Source organism: Suricata suricatta, chromosome 5 (assembly GCF_006229205.1).
Source record: "Suricata suricatta isolate VVHF042 chromosome 5, meerkat_22Aug2017_6uvM2_HiC, whole genome shotgun sequence".
In the NCBI taxonomy this organism is placed as follows: Eukaryota; Metazoa; Chordata; class Mammalia; order Carnivora; family Herpestidae; genus Suricata; species Suricata suricatta.
Window position 1 is genome coordinate 65203872 of NC_043704.1, and position 26932 is coordinate 65230803.

At 42.2% G+C, this 26932-nt stretch overlaps 1 protein-coding gene across 2 annotated transcripts in view; it reads left to right on the plus strand.

Moving 5' to 3' along the window:
- The window catches only part of ARHGAP31 (Rho GTPase activating protein 31), a 112044-nt gene that overhangs the window by 62488 nt on the left and 22624 nt on the right, over positions 1–26932 (plus strand). The window contains exons 2-8 of one of the 2 annotated variants that reach the window (XM_029939362.1): positions 3630–3732; positions 6131–6275; positions 17098–17180; positions 18174–18281; positions 19412–19554; positions 23592–23793; positions 25829–25953. In XM_029939362.1, the coding sequence (XP_029795222.1) occupies positions 3630–3732; positions 6131–6275; positions 17098–17180; positions 18174–18281; positions 19412–19554; positions 23592–23793; positions 25829–25953 (909 nt within the window). Of the gene's footprint in view, positions 1–3629; positions 3733–6130; positions 6276–17097; positions 17181–18173; positions 18282–19411; positions 19555–21489; positions 21545–23591; positions 23794–25828; positions 25954–26932 lie in introns of those variants that run through there. The other variant, XM_029939364.1, reaches the window with a different exon arrangement.

A 26932-nucleotide genomic window follows, 5' to 3' on the forward strand; every position in this document is an offset into this window, starting at 1 on the left:
TCTTGGGAATGCTCAGAGCTCTTAAGTCCTCTTGTGCCCCACACGGCACAAGAGCCATATACGTCGGGACAGAGACACGCTGCGGAGCACACCAAGGCCAAACAACAAGAGCCCCGGGACTCTCGCTCAAAATCTGTGCAGTGTTGGATCCTGCGGCCTTTGTGATATAAAGACACACCCAATGCATAGAAAAGAGACTTTAGACAAGCAAAATTACCGTCAAATAGAAATATTTAATACAAGAAGGACACAGAAGCCAGTCTAAATAGTAGAGATGAGTGTCGACTGGCACCCCAATCACCCATTGGATGGAAGGAGGCAAATTATTTTCACCAAGATTGCATCTCACAGATTACAAATTTATATCACAGATAAGCTTCAATAGGAATAATAATTGTCATGGTAGAATGTTTATTATATGTCAGGATCTGTGCTAAATGTTTACAGGCATTACTTCAGTCCTAACTATGAGGTTAATATCCTTGTTACCCTCATTTTATAGATGTGGAAACTGAGAAACAGAATTATTACATATGTATTTTGCCCATGTTTACAAAGGCAGTTTGACATCCAAGCCTGTGTTCTTAACCATAGACCAAATGCAGCAGGTCCCAAAACAACAGGGAATGAATTGGCCATTATTGTGCACAATAGGGATTAAAACAAAAAGGCAAAACAGTTTTTAAAACATTAGAACTCTGTTTGCTTGCTTATTTATTATTTAGCGACGTGGGGGTGGGAGACAAAAAGCTCACCAAGAAAACTTTTCATAAAACAGATGAAAGTATAGCTCTTCTGGGTAAAGTCGGGCAGAGGCCCTGGACCCCTCCGTATTCTTACAGCCCCTTCCCCACCACACTCTGCTCCCACCTTGTTTTCACTAATAGTGAGTGGTTCCACCTTGCTGGTTTCTGGTCTCAGTATATCCAACCCTGATTCCATTCCCTGCCCTCTTCTTACCTGGGATAACTAAGAAGTTTTTTTCCAGTTCCAATTATGAAAGAGCAGGGCAAAACATGGATGAGTCCTGGAAGGAAACGGTTCTGGGGAATGCATGGCCTTTGAGAGGTGGGCGAAATAGTTTAAGTATGATGAATTTTACTGAACATTCAAAATTATAGTTGGTAGTTGAAAGAAATGGTGGGGGAATTGTTCTAAAAATATTGTAGTATGGACTCTAGGAAGAACGTGGAATCTGAACACCTGGTGTCTACTTATGCAAAGTCCAGCCCAACTTGGATTTGTCTGCAGGCAAGATCATGTGTGTTAAGATTTAACAGAGTGTTACTCTAATCTAAGGCATTAATGGATTGGGTATATTTTGGGGAAGGGAGCACAGTGCTAACCCAAACACTAGTTCATCAAGTCACCACCTTCATGACTGAAGACTTCAGTGCCCAAGGCTTTGGTGCCCCATACCCAACTACCATCCACAGCACGCTCATGGAGGGACCTCAGGTGGATCTGTCCAAGGACCAGAGTGGCGAGTGGAGTGCTCTCTCCATGCCATCCAGAAGGCCTGCAGCTGCCATTGTGTCACTGAGCTGGCTGGGCCAATCAGAGTCACCCTTGAGGAGATGTCAGCATAGTCAGACTTTTCTACCTGGGCACTGAACTTCTGGAGGGCGGGAATTCAAAGGCCATGGTGTTCCCTTTTATGTGGTGCGGGGGACCAGCCCACGCACCCCAGTCGAAAGGTCCCTGAATAGGGGGTTGGTGTCGGTGCGATATCTATAAGAAAGAAGACAGGCAACATGAATGGTGGTAAAGCCACACTTTACTAAGAAAGGCAGTGTCTTATATACCATAGGTGATTACATTCTTTTTTTTTTTCTTTAATGATCACATAGTTTATGGTCCTTGAAAGAGTAAAAACATGTTCTGGGAAGGATCATTTTTTATCACAGAAGAGAGAACAGCCGTGAGAACAGAAGTAAAAAACAGGAATGAGGGAGTCTGTCTCTCAAAGACTTTTCTTCAAGGCCCTTTAGCAGTTATGTCTAGGCAAGACGCTTATTATCCAAGAAGTTAATTTTAGACAGAGGATTGTGTTTGCCCCCAACAGCAGGCAATGAGCTGGGAACAGAAATAATGTAAGGGAAAGCTGGTGTCACTAACTGACCCAAGTTGACTTAAAACTTAAAGGTATGTGCCTTTTTTACAAAGCAATGAGAAAATCATAGACAGGATAAACAGAAGCCACATGTGCAGCCCAGGAGGCCAAATGTTGTTTCACAGTCTTTCAACTTCCGCAACTTCCCAAATAGTTCTCTTGCGCCCCTAGCCATCAACGGTCACTTAGGTCACTTATATAGATTCTCCTGTGCCCCGGAGGCAGTGCCATCAAAGGTCGCTATGGGGGAGGTTTTTTGGCCTATTGGGCCCCAACAATGTGGTCCATTCAATCACTGACTGGTTTAATCCATTCAGTGGTGTTGGTGGAGGGAGGTTCTCACCTTAAAAAAAAATACTTCAGGGGTGCCCAGGTGGCTCAGTTGGTTAAGTGTCTGACTCTTGATTTTGGTTTGGGTCATGATCTCATGGTTCATGAATTCAAGCTCCACATTGGGCTCTGTGTTGAGAGCGTTGAGCCTGCTTGGGATTCTCTCTCTCTCTCTCTCTCTCTCTCAAAAATAAATAAACATTTAAAAATATGTTAACACTTTAGCCTTTTAATTACTTTTAACATTCTGATAGACATCTTTAGTCTTTTTTCCTTTGCATTGTTTTAATGTAGCTAAATTCACAACATATATTCAATTTTGTGCCTTGTTTTTCTTTTTTTTTTAATTTTTTAATGCTTTTTATTTATTTTTGAGAGACAGAGAGAGAGCACGAGCAGGGGAGGGTCAGAGAGAGACGGAGATACAGAATCTGAAGCAGGCTCCAGGCTCTGAGCTAGCTGTCAGCACAGAGCCCGAAGCGGGGCTCGAACCCACGAACCATGAGATCATGACCTGAGCCAAAGCCAGACGCTTAACCCACTGAACCACCCAGGCGCCCCATGCCTTGTTTTTCTTTTACCTACTTATATCATAAGGATTTTCCCACCTGTTAATTACTTTTCATAAGTAACAAATAGTCTTGAATGAGATAAATAAATGTGTCTGCATCTTGGTTTCTTCATGTGTGGTATAGGCAATTGTATTGCGCTAGCATTCAAATGGGAAGCTTTTAAAACACAGATTGCTGGGCTTCACCTCCAGGATTTCTAATTCAGTGGACCTGGAGTCGGGCCTGGGGATTTGCACGCCCAACAAGTTCCCGGGAGATGCTGATGCTGCCAGTCAGGAGACCACACTTGGAGAACCAGTGAAATGAGGAGATTGAGTTGTGGGATTTCCAAGGTCACTGCTGGTTTCAAAATCTAAGTGTTTGCATATTTTTCAAATTCTTTTTAAAAATCCCAACCAATCTTCAAACACATGACTTTCCTAAACTTTAACAAAACCTCATGATTTTTTTAAATACAAAAGAATATCATCTACCATTTAAAAGTAATTGTTTCCACTTGTAATTCATATGCATTCCATACTTGTTTCTCTTTGAAGTTACCTGGATTTTTGAAAGGATATCTTTAAAGAACAGTTGGACTTATATCTAATACTTTATTGTTTTCCTTTACATAGTTCCATATGTGTTGAAGAGCTGTGCAGAATTTATAGAGACTCACGGCATTGTGGATGGGATTTATCGGCTTTCGGGAGTCACCTCAAATATCCAAAGGCTAAGGTAAGCTAAAAGAAGAGCCCCCAAAAGAATTCTCTCATGAGCCTTCCTCTGTCCATACCTCTGTCTGCCGGGGTTGGGAGTATTAAAAACCTGAAGCAGTTGAGGGAAGGATCGCAAGGCAGAAGATCAAGTGTGATGTTTTCAGATGCCTAACTGTTCTTAATCTAATCAGGAAATCCTCTGGTCTGATGTCATTCTTTCCAACAAAAGCTCCTAAAGGCTTTTAATCTGTTTCTTTGTCTTGCACCAGGTTTATCCTTCTTAGGTGGATTTGGTTTAACTCAAATGATTTAAATTACAAGTTAGGAAAACATGATTTATTATCATTCACTTGTCTACCCAGAGCTCAGTTGGATCCCAATTACATAGTGTTCGGAACTTGGAGATGATAGGAGTTTTTCTGTTGCACACATTCAACATTTGATATTTCACTTGGTCAGGAAATAAAAAATCTTCATGGTTGTGCATTTCTCTCATTGAGACTGATACTTAATTTAATTTTAAATTTTACAGAGAGAGAGCACAAGTGGAGGAATAGGGCAGAAGGAGGGGCAGAGAGAGGGAGACAGAGAGAGAATGATAGAGAGGGAGAGAGGATCTTGAGCTTGATCCCACGACCCTAGGATCATGATCTGAGCGGAAATCAAGAGTCAGATGCTCAACTGACTGAGCCACCCAGGCACACCACGGCTGATATTTTAAAAATTATGGATAGATGGGTTATTTCCAAATCTATAGATTTATCTTAAACAATTCTATAATTTATCCTAGAATTAAAAAAAAATTTCTATCACATTTAATTAAGAGTACAATAACCTTCACACAAAACACAGATATGTGTATGTTTTATATGTATTGTATATATAAAATAAAGGGAATAGATATATGGTACATAAACAGGGGCTATTTTCATATATTTATTATATGTTTAGTTATAAATAAATGTAGACTTTTGAAACAATAAAAATATTCATGTTACCAGAATAGTCTGTTAAGTTTAATAGATTGTAAAGTTCATTCATTTTTGTCTTCTTCCTTTGACTTGGTTTTTGCCCCTCCCTCTCAAATCACAATTATAATGAAATTATACCAAAGGAATAAAACACCTTTTTTACTCCTGGAGAAGCAATGGCTGTGAAAAATTAACCAGCTTATTGTAACCATAGATTTTAACAGACCTATGTGTTTATATAATTTCACTAATTTACTGGTGTGAATTTTAGAGTTTCAATAAATGCTTTTTAATGTTTCACTCTTAGCTCTGAAATATACCAATTATGCAGTAGTTAGAACTGTAGGAGAACATTTGAGTGATGACCAATTCTTTTCATTTAAGAGCCAACCCTATTAGCCTCAACAGGGAAGTTTTGGCTACATAAATGAATAAGCTCCAAATTATTCTTGTTCTGCTCTCTTAAAGAAACACACACACACTTGTGAATTTGTAAGACCATTGCATGGTTTTCTTTGCAGGGCCCCATTCAGCTCCTTTCAGGTTCAGGCAGCATTAGGGATTTCCCCCACCCTTTGTTGAAGGTCCAGAACCAGGTGACAGGAAAATGGGCAGTGAGCTGTTTTGAAATGCTGGTCCCGAGAGAGTCCTGTTGACTTTGCCACTACGTGGCTGGCCAAACGAATACTCTCAAGAAACCTGACTCCTCCTCTATGTTAAAGCTGAAAAGTGTCATTTCTTAAACAGATTTTTAACTTGTAAGTGTATATTATTTGAGGCAGTGTATTCACATAACCTTGGTAGGGAAATGTTTTATAATTAGAGACAATGCCTAGAATCTGATGATGTTCCCAAACACCTCACTATACATTGCTCATAAGAAGATATTTAGAAGCTCATCAGTCCTGTGGGATTCACTATCAAGAAGCTTAGAAAGTTCCATTTAATAGCAAGGAGATAGTTGCTTAAAGTTCTCAAACCTTGGGTTTGAGTCTCCAGATAAAACAAGTTTGTTGACGTGGGTATGTGGAGATGAATGATAACAATCTGACTCACCCTGGTTTTGGTCTCTCCTCTAAGAAAGAGAAGTTCATTTGGAACAATATTTTGGAAGAACTGAAATCTCAACAGGCCTTTTTGGCAGATTGTTTTCCTATTTCCCCACTGTTCATAACTGAAACTGCAGACACAGTGTGCTGAGAAATCCCTTTGTAAACGGGCACTGTGCTTTCCTAATGACAGCAGCTTTTACCGGGAAGATCCCGACCTGACATCGTGAGTCTTTTCATAGCTTCTTTATACCAGGAATAGAAGGTCATTTTGAATCAAGGTCAAAATATAGTCAGATCAGCAGTGTACGGTCTTTTTACCCCTAAGCAGTCTAGCAGCTGCTGACGTGGAACACATGTTCCTGAGATTGTTATGTCTCTGTCTGTGTTGTTTCAGGCAAGAGTTTGGCTCAGATCAATGTCCAGATCTGACAAGGGAAGTGTACCTCCAGGACATCCACTGTGTGGGCTCCCTGTGCAAGCTGTACTTCAGGGAGCTGCCCAACCCCCTCCTGACGTATGAGCTCTATGAGAAATTCACGGTGAGTGCTTGGATTTCCATGATGGTTACTGGCTGGCTCATATGGATGGGCCAAGGAAAGTTTCCGCACTAAAATAACAATAATAATACTCACCAGATGGCTGGCATTATCTTAGCCAGGTAATGGAAATAGGATGGTCTAGGGAAGAAAGTAAGGGAGGGGGGTGGCTAACTTTTTCCTTTCTTAGATTTTCAGACTCATGTTTGTTTGTTTTAAAAGCTGGATTAAAATCACCTGTATGTTTATTTAACTAAATGTACCTCATAGTATAGAGAACAACTAAAAATGAAAGATGTAAAATGACTGGCCCAAGGTCACACAGCAGGCCAAGAACCTGATACTCAAGATGTACACTCACTGCTAGTTAATTTTTATTAGGCGACTACTTCTATATTTCTTTTGGGGGTTTGGGAATGAGGTGGGCAGGTAGAGAAGGGAGAGAGAACAATCCAAGTCAAGAGAGAGATCAGAAAGCCAGAAAAAGAAAATAATGTGGGAAATACAGCCAAGAGGAAGTACAGGTTGGGCCTGTGGGTTGGGTTGGTGAAGGGTGGACGGGCAGAACACCTGAAGAGCAGCCCTGTGATTACCAGACAGGGGCGCCCACAGGAAAAGTAGAAAGAATAAATGCTTATAGGATGTCTGCAGAGATAGCATTAAAAATTGGACTTGAACATTTGGCTGCAGGGATGGAGGTGCAGAGTAGGTAGAGAGATGGATTTAGCCAAGATTGAGGGTGTATTCAGCTAATAAAGGGGATGAGGAAGATGAGGGTGTATGCAAGAGCGTGACTGAAATAGTTGACCATGGAATTTTGTCTGGATAAGAAGGCAAGTGAGGGGGTGCCTGGGTGGCTCAGTCCGTTAAGCATCTGACTTCAGCTCAGGTCATAATCTCGCTGTTCGTGAGTTTGAGCCCCTCATCAGGCTCTGTGCTGACAGCTCAGAGCCTGCAGCCTGCTTCAGATGTTGTGTTTCCCTCTCTCTCTGCTCCTCCCCTGCTTGTCCTCTGTCTCTCTCTCACACAAAAATACATAAACATTTAAAAAAAGAAGAAGAAGGCAAGTGAGGACTTAAGGCAATGTGTAACAGTGAAAAAATATTGATGGATTATTCATCCCAGTGAAGTCAACAGACTGTTAGTATGAGGTGGTCAGAGGTAATGCTTGAAATTAAAATTATGGGGGAGTTGCAATTATTGGCAAGGACCAGATCCAGGCTCTAACATAGGAAGCAATCTTTCTAATGGCTCCTGCAATTATCTTCTTTTGAGCATATATATTCTTCTGTTCAAAATTATATAGGAATAAGTGGATGCATTTTAAACGTTGAACTTGGATCATTAAAATGTATTTAAGAGTTTTCAGTGATACAGAGAAACATAATGATACCTGGAAAAGAACAGATACATAATTGTATATTAAAATGTGATTAAAGAAAAATATGTTCAAAGGATTAATAGTCATTTATTTCAATAATGAGATTATAGATTTCCCTGCCTCTTTAGACTTTAACTTTCAAAATCTCATCTACTAAAGGACATTAATTTTTTAACAAAAAAAAATGAGGCCAAAACACAAAAAACTTGGGCTCAGAGGTTGACTTCTGGGGAAGCCAACATATACCAGCTGATGTGAAGTGTCAGTGGTTTGTGGACCCTGAGAGAGCTAAGCAGACCTTGGGAACTAAAGCCAAAGTCACTCTGAGTGGCTAAGTCAAAAACAAAGGCAGTCTCTGACCATCAAAATCACAGAAGAGTCTTTCCTGGGAACCAGGAGGAAAAGTTGTGGGTCTCGTGTAAGTCTCCCAGATTATCATACCATCACCATATGTGATTATTTCCTCATTTAAAAATAATCATATTCAGGGGGCACCTGGGTAGCCCAGTTGGTTAAGCGTCTGTCTCTTGATTTTGGCTCAGGTCATGATCTCATGGTTAGTGAGTTCGAGCTCTGCATTGGACTCTGTGCTGACAGTGCAGAGCCTGCTTGGGATTCTCTCTCTCTTCCTCTCTGTTTCTTTGTTTCTTCCCGGCTTGTGTTCTATAGCTTTAAAAAAAAAAAAAAGCTTAACAAAAATAAAAATAAAAGTAATCATATTTGCTAAAAGACAGTTTGAAAAGTGGAGGAAAGTCGGGGTGCCTGGGTGGCTCAGTTGGCTAAGTGTCCAACTTCGGCTCAGGTCATGATCTCGCGGTCCGTGGCTTTGAGCCCTGCATCAGGTTCTATGCTGGCAGCACAGAGCCTGGAGCCTGTTTCAGATTCTGTGTGTCTCTCTGTCTCTCTCTCTCTCTCTCTCTGTCCCTCCCCAGTTTGTGCTCTGTATCTCTCTGTCTCAAAAATAAACAAACCAAAAAAAAAAAAAAAAAAGGAAAGTAGAAAGGAATTCTTCGTCTCTTCTCTTAAAGACCAAAAACAACTCCGGTTAACATGTGAGGGTTTTTTTCACTCTTTTACTCTTTGCATAGTATTTTTGTTTTCCCAAATGAAAATAGAATTTTATTGCAAAAATGAGAAAGTATAAATCCCTGGAAATCTCACCCCCTAGGCATATCTGCAGCTAACGTTTTAGGAGACATCATTACAGATTGCTCCCTCTCCCTCCCTCTCTCTTTCTCAAGCTCTCTCAATCTGTCTCTCCCTTTCACTCTCCCCACTTCCCCATCTCAATACTATATATTGCTGCTTGGCAATGTTAACAATGTGACCACCTTTCTGTACTGACAGAGTGACACTATTTTTACAGAATATCCTCTTATATGCACAATGAATTTCTTTTTTTTTTTTAATTTTTTTAACATTTATTCATTTTTGAGAGACAGAGAGACAGAGGGCGAGTCGGGGAGGAGCAGAGAGAGAGACACACCCAGAATCCGAAGCAGGCTCCAGGCTCCGAGATGGTCAGCACAGAGCCCACTGTGGGGCCCGAACTCACAGAGGGCGAGATCATAACCTGAGCTGAAGTCTGCTGCATCTGCTCAACCGGCTGAGCCACCCAGGCCCCTGCTCAATGAATTTCTAAAGCCAGTTTCCTACTATAGACATTGAGACTTTGTTTTTCAACACTTTGCTTTTACAAAACAACATGGTAATAAACATTTTTGTACATATATCTTTATTCATTTATCTGTTTATATCTTTAGGGGGGAAAATTATAGAATTAGATTTACTGAGTAAAAAGCTCTTATTTGAAATATTGTTATGGGGCACCTGGTGGCTCAGTCAGTTAAGCGTCCGGCTTCGGCTCAGGTCATGATCTCACGGTTTGTAGGTTCGAGCCCTGCATGGGGTTCTGCTGACAGCTAGCTCAGAGCCTGGAGCCTGCTTCAGATTCTGTGTCTCCCTCTCTCTCTGACCCTCCCCTGCTCATGCTGTCTCTCTCTGTCTCTCAAAATAAATTAAAAAACATAAATTTTTTAAAAATTTTGTTATGTATTACCAAATTGTTCCCCAGAGAGATAAGAATGGTCTTTTCCCTGCAGCCTCACCAACCAACACTGGATATTTTTAATTGGTTAAATTGTTTGCAATCTGAATCAACTAAAAATATATTTAATTTTTGTTCTAACTTGTGCATAAGACTTTATTGTCCATTTTCTACATGGTTTTAATTCTCTTATCAGTATAAGAGTGCATCGTAGGATATGATAGAATAGGATATCACCATGCTAAAGAACAGAATGAATCTAATTTATTTTAACTAAATTTCATTTTATGACAGTTGTGGGGTAGATAAGAATTCTTATCTGGAAACTTTAGATATATGGTTCCTTTATAAATCTTGCTTTTAGGCTTAGAACAAAATCCATATTTGTCTCTTCTCACTTTTCTTCCCTCACATTGATAATCATTCTGTTCTACCACAGCAACAGAATAATACCAAGGCGACATTATTGTCAACTTGTCATCATATTTCCAGGAAATCTAACATGGTATTGACACTAAAAAATAAAATAAAATTGTTTGGCTGGGCAACTGACTTCTACATAGGTAGGACATTAGTGAAGTTAACTAAATTTATCACTTGACTAATTTCTTTGATCACAGTAACAAATTATGACGATATAAGCAAATGTTTTTCAAGAACATAGAAATAGCTCTGTTAACATTTTGACATTCTTACAGTGATTTATTTAAACCCACTTGCACAGTTGAAATAGAATACTAGGTCAATGGGATAATAGGACTAGAAAAATATTAATGAAATTATAATAATGGGTTTATTGAGTGCTTACTATATGATAAACTTGATAAGCTTATTAAAATGTTATTTCATTTAATCTTCATAATAACTCTATGAAGTAGGTGTTATAGTCTCTTACAAATGAGTGAGCTACAGTTGAGCCTTAGAGACTCACTTGACTGGGTTTGTACAGCTAGTAAATAGGAGGAGAGGTTTAATATTCTGTTTCAAAAGTACCACACTATTTTTAAAAAATTGTTTTTAATATTTATTTATTTTTGAGAAAGAGAGACAGAAACAGTGTGAACAGGGAAGAGGCAGAGAGAGAAGGAGACACAGAATCCTAAGCAGGCTCCGACTCTGAGCTGTTAGGACAGAGCCCAACATGGAGCTCGAATTCATGAACTATGAGATCATGACCTGAGCTAAAGTCAGACGTATAATTGACTGAGCCACTCAGGCGCCCCCTACATTATTTTAAAATAGAGTTAACAGCTCCCCAATAGGCCCAGGCATTCAATAACTTAATATGTGGTGAAGAAAGTGTCCCAGACTAACAAAGGAACAATTTAATCAGTGGTATTAGGAAAATTGACTAAACTATTAGGAAAGGAGGAAAGTCAAATTACATTCTTACATTTAGCAGAATTTACGGGGAAGAAAGTCTTTCTAACAACAAAAGCAAAGGGAAAAATCAGCAGAGACAAATGTAACAAACTAAACTACATATAAAGTTTTTCCTATATAAAAAACACATTAACACAGTTAAAAGGGAAATGGCCAACTATAAAAACATCTACAATAAAGATGACATGAGATTGGGGCACCTGGATGGCTCAGTCGGTTAAACATCTGACTTTGGCTCAGGTCATGATCTCACAGTTATGGGTCAGGCTCTGTGCTGACAGCTCAGAGTCTGGACCCTGCTTTGGGTTCTGTGTCTCCTTCTCTCTCCCCCTCCCCTGCTTGCACTGACTCTCTCTGTCTCTCTCAAAAATAAACATTAAAAACTTTTAGAAAAACGATGACAGGAGATTTTCTTTAATTATACAGAATCTCACCTATTAATAAAGAGGAAAAACCCATATAACAAATAACCACATAACAAAAAAGGCACCCACTAAACAAATGAGCAAAGAACCCCAACAAACAATGCATAGAAGAAATATAATTTTTAAAAATTATAAATGAACCCAAAACTGCTGTAACATTGTATGTAGTAACTATGCTTCAATTAAAAAAAAAAAAAAAGATCTGATAGGGGCACCTGGGTGGCTCAGTCAGTTAAGTGACCCACACTTTGGCTCAGGTCATGATTTCCTGGTCCATGAGTTCAAGCCCCTGCATTGGGCTCTCTGCTGTCAGTGGAGAGCCTGCTTCAGATTCTCTGTCCCCCTCTTTCTCTGCCCCTCCCTCGCTCACACTTTCTCTTTCTCAAAAATAAATCAACATTTTTTAAAAAGTCAGATAGGTAGACAGTTTTGAAATGTAAAAAAATTGCATTTATTTATTTAAGTTTATTTATTTCTGAGAAAGAGAGAGTGGGGAAGGTCCAGAGAGAAGGGGAGAGGAAGTAGGCTCAGCGCTGACAGCAGCGAGCCCAGCGTGGGGCTTGAACCCACAAAGCGTGAGATCATGACCTGAGCCAAAGTTGGATGCTCAACCAACTGAGCCACTCTGGTGCCCCTAGGAAATTTTTTAAAATTAAAATACATTATAAATGTATTAGAAAAATGTTTGCATATTAAAGAAACAGTTTTTTCACATTAGTGTTTCATGCTGGCCGTCCTGTGGTGACTGTGGCTCTTGAATGGTTTTCTATTGGAAGTGTGAGTTGGCTGGACATCTGAGAAAGTCATTTGAAATTACTATCAAGAATCTTAAAATGCTCATATTGTTAATATAGTAACTCTATTTCTAGAACTACATTCTAAGATAATCATCAGATGTGTACACAAATGATTGACTTATAAATATTTCATTGCAGTATTATAATACCAAAACTTGGGGAGTATGTAACAATAAGGGATGAGTTAAATAAATGATAATAAATCTATTATTTTTAATCCTGGGTAGCCATGAAAATCTCATTTCTTTTTTTTTAAAGTTGCATTTCTTTAGCATATTTCTTGGCTACAATATAAAGTTAAATGAAAAAAAAAAACAGTATATGCAATGAATAGGAAATAATGCCAATGTTCCTATTCGGTGCTAGGAACCCCGGACAGATCGCAACTTTTATGTTTCACATGTGAGTAACTTAACAGCAATTAAGTCTGAAGGATAGGAGAGCAAGTGATGATAATTTCCTCGTAGTTCATATTTTAATTTTGAGTACGTGTATTTGTTTCCTTTGGCGGCTGTAGTAAATTACCACAAACTTAGTGGCTTCAACAACAGAAATTTGTTCTCTCCCAGTTCTAGAGCCCAGAAGTCTGAAATCAGTTTTGCTGAGCTGACGTCAGGGTGTGAGCAGGGCTGTGCTCCTTCCAGAGATTCGAGGGGGAAACTGGAAAGACAGCAGACTAGCGGCTCAAAGACTGTCTCCCAAGTGCTGAGAATACCTTCAAGGTTTATATAAGGGAAATGTGGGGCAAAGGTGGATGGGTACCAGCACGTAGGTAGGAAAGGTCAAACCCATCCTTGTCCTTGGGTCACTCATACCAGTCTTGCTGGCTCAGGGCGGTCCTTATTGCTTGAGGGGTAGTTTTGTCCCCATCACGGGAGGTTTGCCCACAGGGTCTTTTTCCTAAGTTAAGAGATAAGCTGGAAAGAAGAAAGTCAATGGAAAGTCTGAGATCAGTCGGAGGTAGTTGAAGTTCTCTTTCATAATCATGCTCGGTCCACCTGTGTGACAAAGATGGAAAGATAGAACAACGGCCTGGAAGGACACACAGTGGTTGCCTTGGAGACAGCCTCTGACGGTCTCTGGTTGGCAGACTTTCTTCTGCATAGCCTTTTGAATGCTTTCATTTTTAAAGTCATGTTTATCGGAGCAGCTGGGTGACCTAGTGGGGTAAGCATCTTACTTTCTGCTCAGGTCATGATCTCATGGCTCATGAATTTGAGCTCTGCGTCAGGCTCCGTGCTGACAGCTCAGAGCCTGGAGCCTGCTTAGGATTCTGTGTCTCCCTCTCTCTCTCTGCTCCTCCCCTGCTCTTTCTCTCTGTCTCTGTCTCTGTCTGTCTGTCTCTCTCTCTCTCTCTCTCTCACATACACACACACACACACACACACACCCCTCTCTCTTTCCCTCAAAAATATACATTAAAATGTTTTTAAAAATAAAACCATGTGCATAAATTACTGCTTAGTCTAATAGCCTAAAATATTTTTAGATAATAAAAATGGATTTTTAATAATTTTTATATAATTACCAGAAATCAAGGATGATACTGAATTGCAGCTGGGTTACAGTTGGAAAGGGTAGGTGCAGGTTGTTTGCCCACCATGGTGACAGGGCTGCGGGGTAGCAGGACAGGAGCTGTTAGATGCCCGTAGTGTTCAGCTAAACAGATGAAACAGGAACAAGAGGCCTACCAGAAGGGAGAGAGTCTAGTCTTGGACAGAGTCCACAAAGGGCAGGGAAGCAGTCTTCTTAATACTGATTGGAAGAGAGCATATAGTCACAGATTCATCCTAGGTCTTTTAAGATTTAACTGCTAGCCAGATTAGCTTGGCAAAAGTTGAGTGAAATTCTCTTTCAGCCAAAAAAACTGGGATAGGCAGAATTTTAACTCCCCTCCCCCAATTCCCCAATGGTAGGTTCTGCCAACCTAATGGGGAAACATAAAGAATGCTAAAAACCAGTTTTCAAGGACCGGAGCCCTCCAGGAGAAACTACAGGATCTAGAGGGCTTCTGAATGGAATGGGGAAAGGCTGTGAACAATGAAATAAACAAGAATCTCAAATGGGACCCACAGGCATCAGGGGTGGGCCCGCCCAACCTCTCAGAACAAAGATGACTAACAGCTTCCTAAAATATCAAAGAAACTTTCCATGAGGGTTGTTAAATTGACCTGCACCTTTATTCCCCAGACACATTTTTAGAAAAGGGGGGCACTTTACCAGGTTGCTGGGAGGAAGAGAGACCTCCCACCCCTCCCCCTTGGCAGGATAGGATGTGGGAGGGTCCAAACCACATTCCACGGCCCCTCCTTCCTCAGGAGCTTCTCTCCCTTGGCTCCTCTTATGAGGTTCTCTCTGCCATGGGAGTCCGAATCTTCTCCACAAATGTGTTTTCTAAATGACTTCTCAGGAAGAGAGCAGAGGTGTCAAGGTGCTTACTCCAGGCCTCATTTTTGTTCCCACCCTCCACCTCCTCCATATCTCAAAAATTGAGTTTTACAGCAGAGATCATGCTGATGCTGGCTCTCCTCTCAGGCTTGCACACCCACCAGAAGATTGGGACACCTGTGACTGTGACCCTCCCCGACCCTCATTTCTCCCACCAGTGCTCAGGAAACAAAATCACAAGTTTTCCCATGGAGAGAATTTTTATTGCCTTTTAAGACAGTTGGTTTCTGTGTATGTTTTATTTTGATTAAATTAAGAGGGGAGGGCAGAGAAAAGGTGGGGAGGAGTAATACTTGGTCAGCAAAGCCCTGGCATGATGCCCCACTTAGGTGGAGTAGAGTCATTCAACACAGACAGAGGGAGCCTCCTGGGTCCCAGCCCTGCTCCAGGCACAGGGCCGCATCATGTCCCTTCACTTGAAGAGTTTACATCTAGCTTGAGAGACTGACAATAAGCAATAAACCTAGTAAGTAAGTACATTCTACTGTATAAGTAACGGTGGTGAATTCCGTGGGCAAAACTGGAGACGAGTAAGGGAGTTGGGAGGTCCAGGTGGCCCCGGTTAGGACTTCTTCTCTAATTTAGAGCAGAACAGACCCAGCAGGTAAACAGACCAGCAAGTGTGACCTCAGATAGGGCCTGGCATAACAGAAAGTGCCCAGTAAAGTTAATTCCTTTCTACTTTTCGCTGTCTAAAAATTCTCACTACTGAGCATTTGAACTTCAACCTTTTTTCACAAGCAAAAAATGACACCCAGAGCCTAAAGGATATAAGAAAACCACACCACACTTAGGAAGTTATTTTTGGTTGTATTACAGGGGCCCATACTTATCAAATTAAAGAATATTTCCTGATTTTACTTTTTAGCGAGTTTCTAGCACTTGGAGAAAACACAAGACTATGTAAGTCACATATGCCTGTGAATTCAGGGTCATAAGGATTGACATGAGCTCAGGAGCCTCCTTTAAAGTGTATCTTGACCTAAGTGGGGGTACATGGTATGTGCATATGAATGAATTCATGGAGCTCTCGCTTAAGATTTGTACATTTTTAATGTATGTAAAGTGTACCTCAGTAAAATAAAAAAAGAAGGATGTGATTACACTGACCTTTGCCCTTGCCCTTAGCTATGGCTCCCATGCTAGCAGTTCTCGAGTACTCAGCCTCTGCGCTCGAAGGGGCGGGCCCTTGAGTCTGGGCAGAGGCAAAGCAGTTTCTCAGGACAGGGCACAGGGGTATCTGCCCAGGGATGCCTACATTGTGCAGGAGCTCTGGATAAGCCTGTGATCACGCTGCCTTTACTGATGCCCTTGTCTGTCCTTGAGGGTGCTGGGCCAAGAGGAGTGATGCAGGCTGGCTGGTCCAAGGACCTGGGTGGGGGAGGGGGCGGTGTTGGTTCCCACAGGACTAGCTGAGAGGCTCCTCAGCTTCTCACAGGATGGAAATCAAACTCAAGACTAAAGGGAGTGAGAGTAGAGTTTATCAAAGGCATAGCGAGTGTAGATATGGAGAGAGTGTCACAGAAACTCAGAAAGGAAAGGAGAAGGAGTCTCAGCTTGGGGCCTAGGTTTTTATTGAGGATGGTTGTCTAGTACATCTGTCTTCTCAGTGATCCAGGACACACTATAGGTCTTTAGGTGTTCTACATAAGTGACTTATGCCCTGGAGCCAGGGGCCTTGATGAGTCAGGGGTCTTGGAAAGCGGTCATGATGACCTCACCTGGTCGGTCACTCCTTAGATGTCATCTTTATGCTGGAAGACTCCAAAGAGATCATTAACTCCTTGACCTTTGCAAAGAGAACAAGCATTATCTGTTCTATAAGGTATGTGTAAGGCAGGGGTGTAGGTCCTAGCAAGAACAGAACCAGGAATAGGAACAAAGCAAAAAGAAAAAAAACCCAGCTTTTTTCATGGGGTCCCTTCAGTTTCCCTGTCTCAGGAGAACAAAATAGTCACAGAGCAAACAACCAGAGAGCAAGTCCAGGCAAGACCATCCAATCTCACCTGTCATCTCCATGTCTCTCTGTCTCTCTTTCTCTCTCCCAGCGTGGATCTCTGTCACACTCTCTGCCACCCTATACACAACATTCTACATCTTTACCAGATACCTAACAGCCTTCTGAGGACACATAGAGGCCCAAACAGTCTACATGTCACTGTGTGCACTCACTGTTAGACACTTTGCATCACGAACCGTCAGATTTTAGTTGTTTGTTTTCACTAGAAAAGCAGGCTTCTTGGAAAGACGATCTCTAGGCCTGGTTGGGAGGCTGGAGGACCAGAAACCTAAAGAGGCCACACTCTCAAACACTCACTGGGCTACTTCATGTTCTTCTTCACAGGAGGCCGTGTCTCATTGCCCTGAAGAAGGCCAACTTGCCCGGATCCAAAATGTTATCCAGGAGCTTCCCCCGTCCCATTACAGGTAGGAATCCTTGGTAAAAGAAGCCCACAGCCTCTCAAGCTGGTGTAAGACCAAAGATGCTGGCGGGCATCATAAAAGGGAACAAGTTCAGTGGACAGTGACTTTCCTGTGGCATTTTGAGGTGGGTGAGCAGGTCAACTTTTCTCAGAGGGAGTTGGTGCCTGACCGGGGCATTGGCAGGAAGGGACAGCCTGTGTCCTTTTTACTTGTGGGGCACCCCTCAGTATCTCACAGGAAGTTGTTTTGGCCACACAAGCCAGCCTCACTGGCTGTAAAAGCCTAGGTTCTTACCCAGATTCATAGCACAGAGCACAAAAAAATCTATGGAAACTAGGGTGATTTTTAAATAGGGTTTGGCTGTACCTTTTGAGCTTTTGGCTGACTCATCTCTTTATTTGCTCATCTGTACCACCCCTCACATCAGCCCACCCTTCCATTTTGTTCTCACAGTTTAGCCCCTTATCTGGCCACCTTTCCCGATATTCTCTAAACCTCTTTACAAGGGAGCAGATTTTGATGTGGGAGAAGGAAGAACTTCCTATAGTAACAGATGTTATTCATCCATGAGATCAGCTCTCTAACAAGGACCAAGGTACCTGTAGCCAGAAGAATTACAGAAAGAGCAGAGACAAGAGCGGGTTTCAAGGTGGTGTGGCAGCAATGGTGACCTGGATGAAAGGAAGCCCGCGGAGCCACTGATCCCTCTTGGGCTCCGGGTGCTGTGACTCCCAGGGCTGTCTCCGCCTCTCCAAGGGTCCCAGCGGACTTCTGACAAAGCCATTCCACTTCTTCACCCTGGGTCAGCATGCCTAGGGTGAAAAAGAGTATTTCCATCGATCTTGTTACCTTCCTGATATTCCTCCAAAATTCAGGAGATAGAAATACTTGGAATCTCTTAAATCCAAACCTAGTAACTAGCCCAGAAGTCATGCTTTACACAGGCACTGAAGTTTCTCACTTTGTTAAAAAAATTTTTTAAATGACCCGTTCCAGGACCTTGGAATACCTGATCCGACACCTGGCCCACATTGCCTCCTTCAGCAGCAAGACCAACATGCATGCCAGGAACCTGGCCCTGGTGTGGGCGCCAAACCTGCTCAGGTAACCGTCCCCCCCCCCCCCGCCCCCCGCCTTCTCACCACTCCAGTGGGCTCAAAGCAGCCTTCCAACTGAAATGAAAACTGGATCCTTCAAAACCGAAGCCACTTGAAGACAGCCCTGTAGCTATGTGGTCATTTTTAACACACATAAATTAAAGATGATTTCAGGGGTGCCTGGGTGGCTCAGTCGGGTAAGCATCCAACTCTTGGTTTCTGCTCAGGTCATGATCTCACAGTTTGTGGGTTCAAGCCCCTCATCAGGCTCTTCACTGACAGTGTGGGGCCTGCTTGGGTTCTCTCTCTCTTCCTCTCTCTCTGCCCCTCCCCTGCTCTCACTTTCTCTCTCAAAATAAATAAATATGCTTTAAAAAAAAAAGATGATTTTAATAGCCAGAACTCTTTGCTTGCTAATCTGGCAACTCTGGGTTCCATAGGCATTTTCCAGCTACAATCAGGATGTGGCTAAAGTTTTGGGTCTGTATATTATAATTTCTTGAAAAGGCTTTCTTGTCTTTGGGGCTCATTGGCTTTTGTTGGTTTTGATGGGGTCACTGCTTCATATGACTTCGTAAATGACCTACCCCATAGAACAATAGGGTGGTGGTGGAAGGAGATCCTATGAAGAAGAAAAATTCCTATATATTCAGTAATATAGTGTTTATAGTCTAGCAATGTATGATTCATGGTTACTGTTTTTAAATTAGTTCATGGGGCACCTGGATGGCTCAGTCAGTAAAGCATCCCGACTTTGGCTCAGGTCATGATCTCATAGTTCATGGGTTCAAGCCCCATGTCAGGCTCTGTGCTGACAGCTCAAATCCTGGAGCCTGCTTCAGATTCTGTGTCTTCCTCTTTCTCTGCCCCTCCCCTGCTCACTCGCTCTCTCTCTCTCTCTCTTTCTCAAAAATAAATGAACCTTAAAAAATTTTTTAATAAAGTTGTTCCGTGTGTTGGGCCTCACAGATTTTATAGAGTCCTTTTAATAGGTCTTACATAGTTAAAATATTCTAGAGATGAACAGCTTGTGTACATTTAGGAGATGCGCTTGTACAGAAGGCCCACTGGCTCCCCTTACTTGCTTTCAGTTGTGGGACAGACTCACTCACTGAATGTTTTTCATCCATGATTTAGGTCCAAAGAGATCGAAGCCACTGGTTGCAGTGGAGATGCTGCTTTCCTTGCAGTTCGGGTCCAGCAGGTGGTGATTGAGTTCATATTGAATCACGTGGATCAAATCTTTAACAACGGCACTCCTGGGTCTTTGGAGAACAATGGTAATGGCTCCATCTGGCATACTCCCCGCCAGGCCATCCTGGTTCCTTGCCTTAGCCATGGGGCCCAAGAACAAGTTAGGGTGGGCTTGGTTCTAGCTCTGAGTGTTGGCTGTGTGTGTGTGCTGACTGCTCTGTGTGTTAGTGTCTGGGAAGGTGCATGCATGAGCATTTGTCTGTGTGCAGCAAGATGTGTCTGTGGGTGGCTGTTGCATGTTTCAGATCAGCTGCATACCTGGCCTATCTGTGAATGCAGCATGCCACACTGGAATAATCTCATACTGCTTTTAGTGAGTTGTTAAACCCTTAAGGTTATTATCTACAGGCAACATTCCTCCCTTTTAACTATTAGATTTCAAAGTTAATTTCAGTATAGTATTTTGGAAGACCCTTACCCGTTCATCTCAGAGTTCCTGAGTTAAGAGGCAGCATGTTCATACTCACATGCATATTCAGGATGTGTTCCCTTCGTAAGCATTTCTTGAGTGCTTACTTTGTTCTGCCCTGCACCAGGTCCGAGGCTTACAAAAATGAGTGTGTCCCTGTGGAAATGCGTATGCAGGGTAGTTAGCATTGAAACCCTCAGTTGGTGAGAACAGATAGAACTGTTTTAGGCCGGATGTGATGAGATGTGAGAATATGATTTCCCATAGCTCTCATAATGTCATGATGAACCCTAGGAGTGAATTGGCTTATGTCACTTGGATTCCTGTGAGCTGAATTTGTAAAATTAAAAAATCTAGTCGATCAAGAAGCCTTGTAACTACCACTTGTGTGAGTTTTCAACATTAGCATACATCACAGTCACCTGGAGGGCTGTTAGAGCACAGATTACTGGACCTCATCCCCAGAATCTCTGCTCCAGTATGCCTGGAATGCTGCTGAGAATTTGTGTCTCTCGTGAGTTTGCAGGTGATGTTGCTGCCGCTGGTCAGGGCCACACTTGGAGAATCAGTGGTGTATGAGAACGCTGTCTGCAAAACATTTGTGTTAGCTGATTAAAGCATTCTTTTCTAGTTCAGCGAATGTATTTGGAAAAAACAAGTATAACCATCAGAATAATCAATTGCAGTTAACATCAAATTTTAATTCCTGGTATAATTGTTCCCACCCCTACCCTGTCCTCTATGTACTTTATAACCTTTCTCTAAAAAAATTTTTTATTGAGATAAAATTCACATAGCATAAAATTCATGATTTTAATCATTTCCAAGTATACAATTCGATGGTTTTTAGTGTATTCACAGAATTGTGCAACTGTCACCGCCATCTAATTTCGGAACATTGCATCACTCCAAAATGAAACCCCGTACACATTAAGCAGTCTCTGCACATTCTGCTCTCCCCTGAGACTCTGGCAACCAGGAACCTATTTTCTACTTCTAGGGATTTGTCTCTTCTGGACATTTTATATAAATGGAATCATACAACATGTTGTCATTTGTGACTCTCTTTCACTTAGCATATGTTCTCTAAGTTTCTTCCATATTGTTGCAAGTATCAGTATTTCATCCCTTTTTAAGGATGAATAATATATATCCCACTGTATGCATATACAACATTTTGTTTATCTATTCATCAGTCGAGGCCATTTGGGTTGTTTCCGCTTTTTGGTTATTATGAATAATGCTGCTCTGAGCATTTTTGTACAAGTTTTTGTGTGAACACATGTTTCCAATTCTCTTGGTTATATTCTTAGAAGTGGCTAATGTTTCCTTTATCTTTACTTTAAATCTCCCATTATTGTAAGCTATATAAATCCTTTTTGAAGGTAGGTGAGAATATGCATTCATTCATTCATCCTTTTGAATCAACCAGTAAATTATTAGGGACTTACTCTGTGCCAGGAATGATTGTAAGCACTTCACATACACCGTCTCATTGGCTTAGCACAACAACCATCATAAAGGTGTTCTCAATCTTATTTTATATGTGAAGAACCGGGGAACCAGAAGAGCTTAGTAACTGCCCAAAGCCACCCAACTAGTAACTGGTGAGACTGAACATTGAACTTATTTATTCTTTCAGCCCATTGCCCTTTCCCTAACTCTATGCTGTCTCTGTGAGGGGAAAAAAGTAGGAAAATAAATCACTAAACCATTGTAGAGAATTGAGTTTTGGGAAATGTTTGTCTAGACAGCAAATCCTATCCATGACTGTTAGTGTTAAGGCTTTTCCTGATTCCAACCTGGAAATGCCTGTTCTCTTTGTGACCATTGCTTTAATCATCTTTATACTGTATATCAAAATCCAACTTACTCTTGAAGCTTTAACTATTTATTACTTTATTTAATTTGAGAGAGAGAGAAAAAAAAAAATCTTAAAAAGGCTCCACGCTGAGCTTGAAATCCCACGGCCTTGGGATCAAGACCTGAGCTGAAATCAAGAGTCTGAAGCTCAACCAACTGAGCCACCCAGGCACCCAGAGCCTTTAACTATTGTCTCCATTATTTATTGTCCAGTGCATTTCATATAAATGTTCTTATTATGAATTTGTATTGACTTTGGTAAGATAACATAGTTAACGTTTACACAAAATGGAAGAAGCCATATCCTCTGGAATTTTAGATTTAGAAATAGGGTTCTATTTCAGATTGGAAAGATTTTGGGAGTCATAGAATCTAATGCCTTTATTTAATAAATGAGACCAATGAGGCCGGAGAGATTGTGATACACCCAAGATCCATTAAAACATAAGTATGCATTGAGCAACTTCTAGGTGGCAGGCACTATTCTACATGCTGGGGACACAGCAGTGCACAAAACAGCACAGGCCCTGCCCTGCAGAGAGTTATGGTCTGGTCGCAAAGGCAGGCAATATACAAGTTTACAAATACATACATTATCACTTCAAAGATAATACATAACATGAATTAAATAAGACAAGGTAATCGGCTGGTTTGTGTTTTGGGGGTGTTATTTTGGTACAGAGTAGCCATAATCTCTGAGGAAGTGATCTTTGAACTGAAATCTATGACTAAAGGAACCAGTCATGTGAGGACCTGGGGGATGAATGTTTCAAACACAAGAGGACAGAGAGTCCAAAAGGTCTGAAGTGGAAAGAGGCTCAAAGTAGTACAGAAAGCAGGCCAGTGTGGCTAGAGCCAATGTGGTCTCCAAAGTGGGGTGCTCCACCCAGGGGACACCAAAGACTGAAGTACCAAACTCCAGGTGTTAGAAGAAACCATTAGAATTTCTTTTTCATTTCTTTCTATTGTATGCTTTGTAATGTCTATGATTTTGTACATTTCTGTTATATATAACACTAATAAAGTATATATATGCATAGTTTATAATGGGAGTATACATTTAAAATTTTTACTGTATATTTTTGTAGACCCTGGATCAGTGGGCAAAGAGGACAGGAAAGCAGATGGAAGGTCCTTGTAGGTCAAGCTAGAAATTTGGTTTGTTCTCAGTGCTATGGGAAAGCATTGAGGATTTTGAGCAGGGAGCACAGGCTCTGAGCATTCAGATTGGTCTGTGAAGGAGAGACTGAAAGGCAGCAAGTCTGGAAGCAGAGAGACCAGTTAAGGAGCAATGGCAGAAGTCAGGTGGGCAATCCTGGTGGCCTGGACTAGCCTGTTAGTGGAAAGAAGGAAGGTGGCTAGATTCAGGATACATTTCGAAGGTAGGGTTTTCAGACTTGCTTCTAGACTCCATGTAGGAGGAGGTGGTGCATCAAAGAAAGGAATGAACGAAAAATAACTACTCCAGGTTTGTTTGTCGAAGGAAGGAAGAAAGGAAGGAAGGAAGGAAGGAAGGAAGGAAGGAAGGAAGGAAGGAAGGAAGGAAGGAAGGAATGGTCCCTCTCTGAAAAGCGTAAGAAGCACAGGTTACCTCCTGAAGCCCTGTGCGCCTGCTGGCTGTCTGGCCATGAGGTTGTTAGTTTCCTATGTGCAGCCTCTGCCCTAAATCCCCGAAGGCCCCAGAAGCTCCCTACCAGGAAGTCAGGAATGGAGGGGCTGTGGATGGGGAACCTGGCTAGACCTGATGCACAGAACCCCTTCCGCGACTGAGCTCTTTTCTTTTCTGTATAGAAAACCCGCCCATCATGAAGAGCCTGACCTTGCCGGCCCTCTCCTTGCCCATGAAGCTGGTGAGCCTGGAGGAAGCTCAGGCTCGGAGCCTGGCTACTAACCATCCTGCTCGGAAGGAAAGGAGGGAGAACAGCTTGCCTGAAATTGTCCCCCCTCCCATGGGCACCCTCTTCCACACGGTCCTTGAGTTACCAGACAACAAGTAAGCTGCATTCTCTGAAATTCTGGGAAACATTTGGGTGGAGGGGGATAGAGGAGGAAGTTCTATAGTCTCAGGGCCACAGTGGCAGCATGGGTTGGGGGTACGGGCTGAGTTGGGATGTAAGGGGACATTCCAGAAGGAGAAAAGGAAGCTGTCTCCATGGTTCTTTCTCACCAGGGATTGATGTCTTCACTCACTGCCCCAAAGTTATCAAGCCCCACCTTCCCACCAGAGACCCTTAAGTACCATGAAGGAGATGGGGCTCATATGGATCAAGAATCATCACTAAAATCCCTTACTCCTTAGTTTAAATAAAACAGTCCTGATATTTTCAGAAAGAAGCTTGCTAAAATAAAAAACTTGACCCCTTTCCCCCATTCTCCACCTCCAGGTGACATTATAAAAAACAGAGATGAATGGAGGATGAGCTGACAAATAGCGCCACTCTAGACTGAGAGCTCTGGGCATGCAGCACTTTGGGGACACATTCCTGGCTTCTGTTCCTTCTTCCATGCCTGTCAGAGCCCTCCTTGCCCTCCCAAACCAAACTGAACATCATTTTTATTCATAGGATATTTTCTTTTTTCATCGCTTCCTCTGTTGTAATCCTAATCTCCACACATCCCTCCTCCCCTCTCACCTTCACACCCCACTATAAATAGTAGGCAATGATTGAAGCAGGAGTCCTAAACTTTAGGTTGACAGTAGGTGGAGGGGCTGAAAGGCAAACTTTCATTGGAGATGGTCATCCTCAATGTTTGGTCAGTAGGAAGAGGTATGAAAATGGACACCTCAGACCTCTTGTCAGTGTCATCCCCAAGGTGGCGGGGCTGCTTCCCTTTGGGGAGAGAGAAAGAGTGCTACCGTATTACACAGCAGTAGGGGCACTTGTCACAATGCATGTTATGGGAATGGCACACCTAGAACTCACCTGTCAAGAAACACTTCCTTTTCCTAAAATGCATGAATCACACTCCCTGTAGACCAAGCCCCATTACTTTGCTCCCTACATCACTGGAGAATAAGACTTCCACCAAGGGATCAGAAAGAAGAGTACCTCATAAGGACCTTCAAGTGCATTTCCTCTGTGCCTTAACCACATATAGGGCACACCATACCCCAGGGTATGCGACCTTATAAAATAGATCCTAGGCCAAGTGCTTGAAAAAAAAAAAGATACAAAAGAAACCACCAAGTGCTGCAGATCTATCTCTGATTGATTGTAAAAACATGCTGGGCTTAACATCTGGATGTTCTATGAGAATGCTGCAGAGGAAAGGTCCTTTGTTGAACCCCCAAGTTGCAGGGTTTCATCAGGAAACTTTATGAAATCTGATAGCTAGGCAAACCAGAGCAGGGCATGGTCTCTGAGGTGACCTCTGGTAGCATCAGGCTCTCCAGACCTATTCTAGCCCTCTCCTTTTCTTGCCTCCTACATGAGGCAGCCTGGTGAGAAGCATCAGGAAAATGAGAGTGAAGCCAGAGACATACTAATTACCCTCTGCCTTTCCCTGCAGTGACCTTTGACTATACCCAGCAGCCTCCAGCTCTTCCAGACCAGACTCTTCCAAGTCACTTTGTCCTCTGCCCCCTTATCAGTCCACAGAAGTCTTCACGAGCCCTTTCCTCACCTGTGGATGACCTAGCAGTATGGCCCAAGTGCACCACCAAGCTCTATGATCTTTAGTGTTCACTCCTGAAAAAAAAAAAAAATAGGTGTCTTTGAAAATCCAGGACCTGCCATACTTACCAGAATCCCCAGAACTGTGTGCTTGCTTTTGACCCCTGAGTCTCCCATACATCCCTGCCTCTATCTGCCCTCACCCCTGCCTTTAATAGCACCCCTTTGCCCTTCCCCTGGGGAATATGAAAGCCTAACTTGGTCAGACGGGGCCAGACTCAGGCTAAGACTAGATTTTAGAGAGAGATGTTCTGAAATATCAGAGCATGACTGGGCTATTCCTTCTCAATTTGAAGGTCCCACTGAAATGACCAATTACCAATCTAACCCTTTCTTATGGCTTGGCTCTTTTAGAAGAAAGCTCTCCAGTAAATCAAAGAAGTGGAAATCAATATTTAACCTGGGACGTTCTGGATCAGACTCCAAATCGAAGCTGAGTAGAAATGGGAGTGTATTCGTGAGAGGGCAGAGGCTCTCAGGTAAGAATCAATAGCAGTTATGTTTTATGAGATATATATTGTTCAAGAAAAATTCAGTTGAGTCTATCTCCTGCATTGGGAAGAACCCAAGTCTTCCCTTCTGTTTCCCTCCTGTGTGTCTCCTCACCACCCACACAGCACTTCACTTCTGATACTTCTGATCACCAAGTGTGTGGAAGTTTTTCTCACAACAAGCAAGTCTCTGCTATACTACCTGGGTATCCTACAATGTAACTCAATTCTGATTCTGTCTATCCAGAGACAGCATCAGACCCCAAGATCCCTCAGCTAAAGAACCCAGTCCCACGAGACTGCATCCCAACCCACAGTCACAAGTCTAGGTTGTCACCTGTGCTTCGGACCAACCTGCTATAGATTGGAGGTTCGAAAGACCCCCTCATTGATTTGATTCATTTGCTAGAGCAGCTCGCAGAACTCAGAGAAACTCTTCATTATGTTGACCAGTTTATTAAAGGATATGATAATGGATACAAGCGAACAGCCAGTTGAAGAGATACATAAGGTGAGAGCCTGGGAGCGTCTGTCTCCTCCATAGAGTAGGGGTGCATCACCCCTCTGATGGATGTGTTTGCCCATCTGGAGACTCTGAATCCCGTATTATTGGGATTTTATGGAAGCTTCTTCACATTGGCATAATTGATTACGAATTGATCATTAACTCCATTTTCAGCCCTTTTCCCCTCTCAAGAGAATGGGCGGTGTGGCCAAAAACTCCAAGCTTCAAATCATGGCTTGGTCTCTCTGGTGACCAGCCCTCATCTAGGAGCCATCCAGGAACCCACTCAGAGTGGCCTCATTAGGACAAGACATTCTTATGACCCAGGAAGTTACAAGGGTTTTAGCAGCCCTGTGCCCCTAAACCAGGGACAGCGATCAATATATGTTTTCTATTTGATAAATATGTATTCATCATAGATATGTATGTGCATATATAATTTTTTCCTAGCTCTGCTTCTTA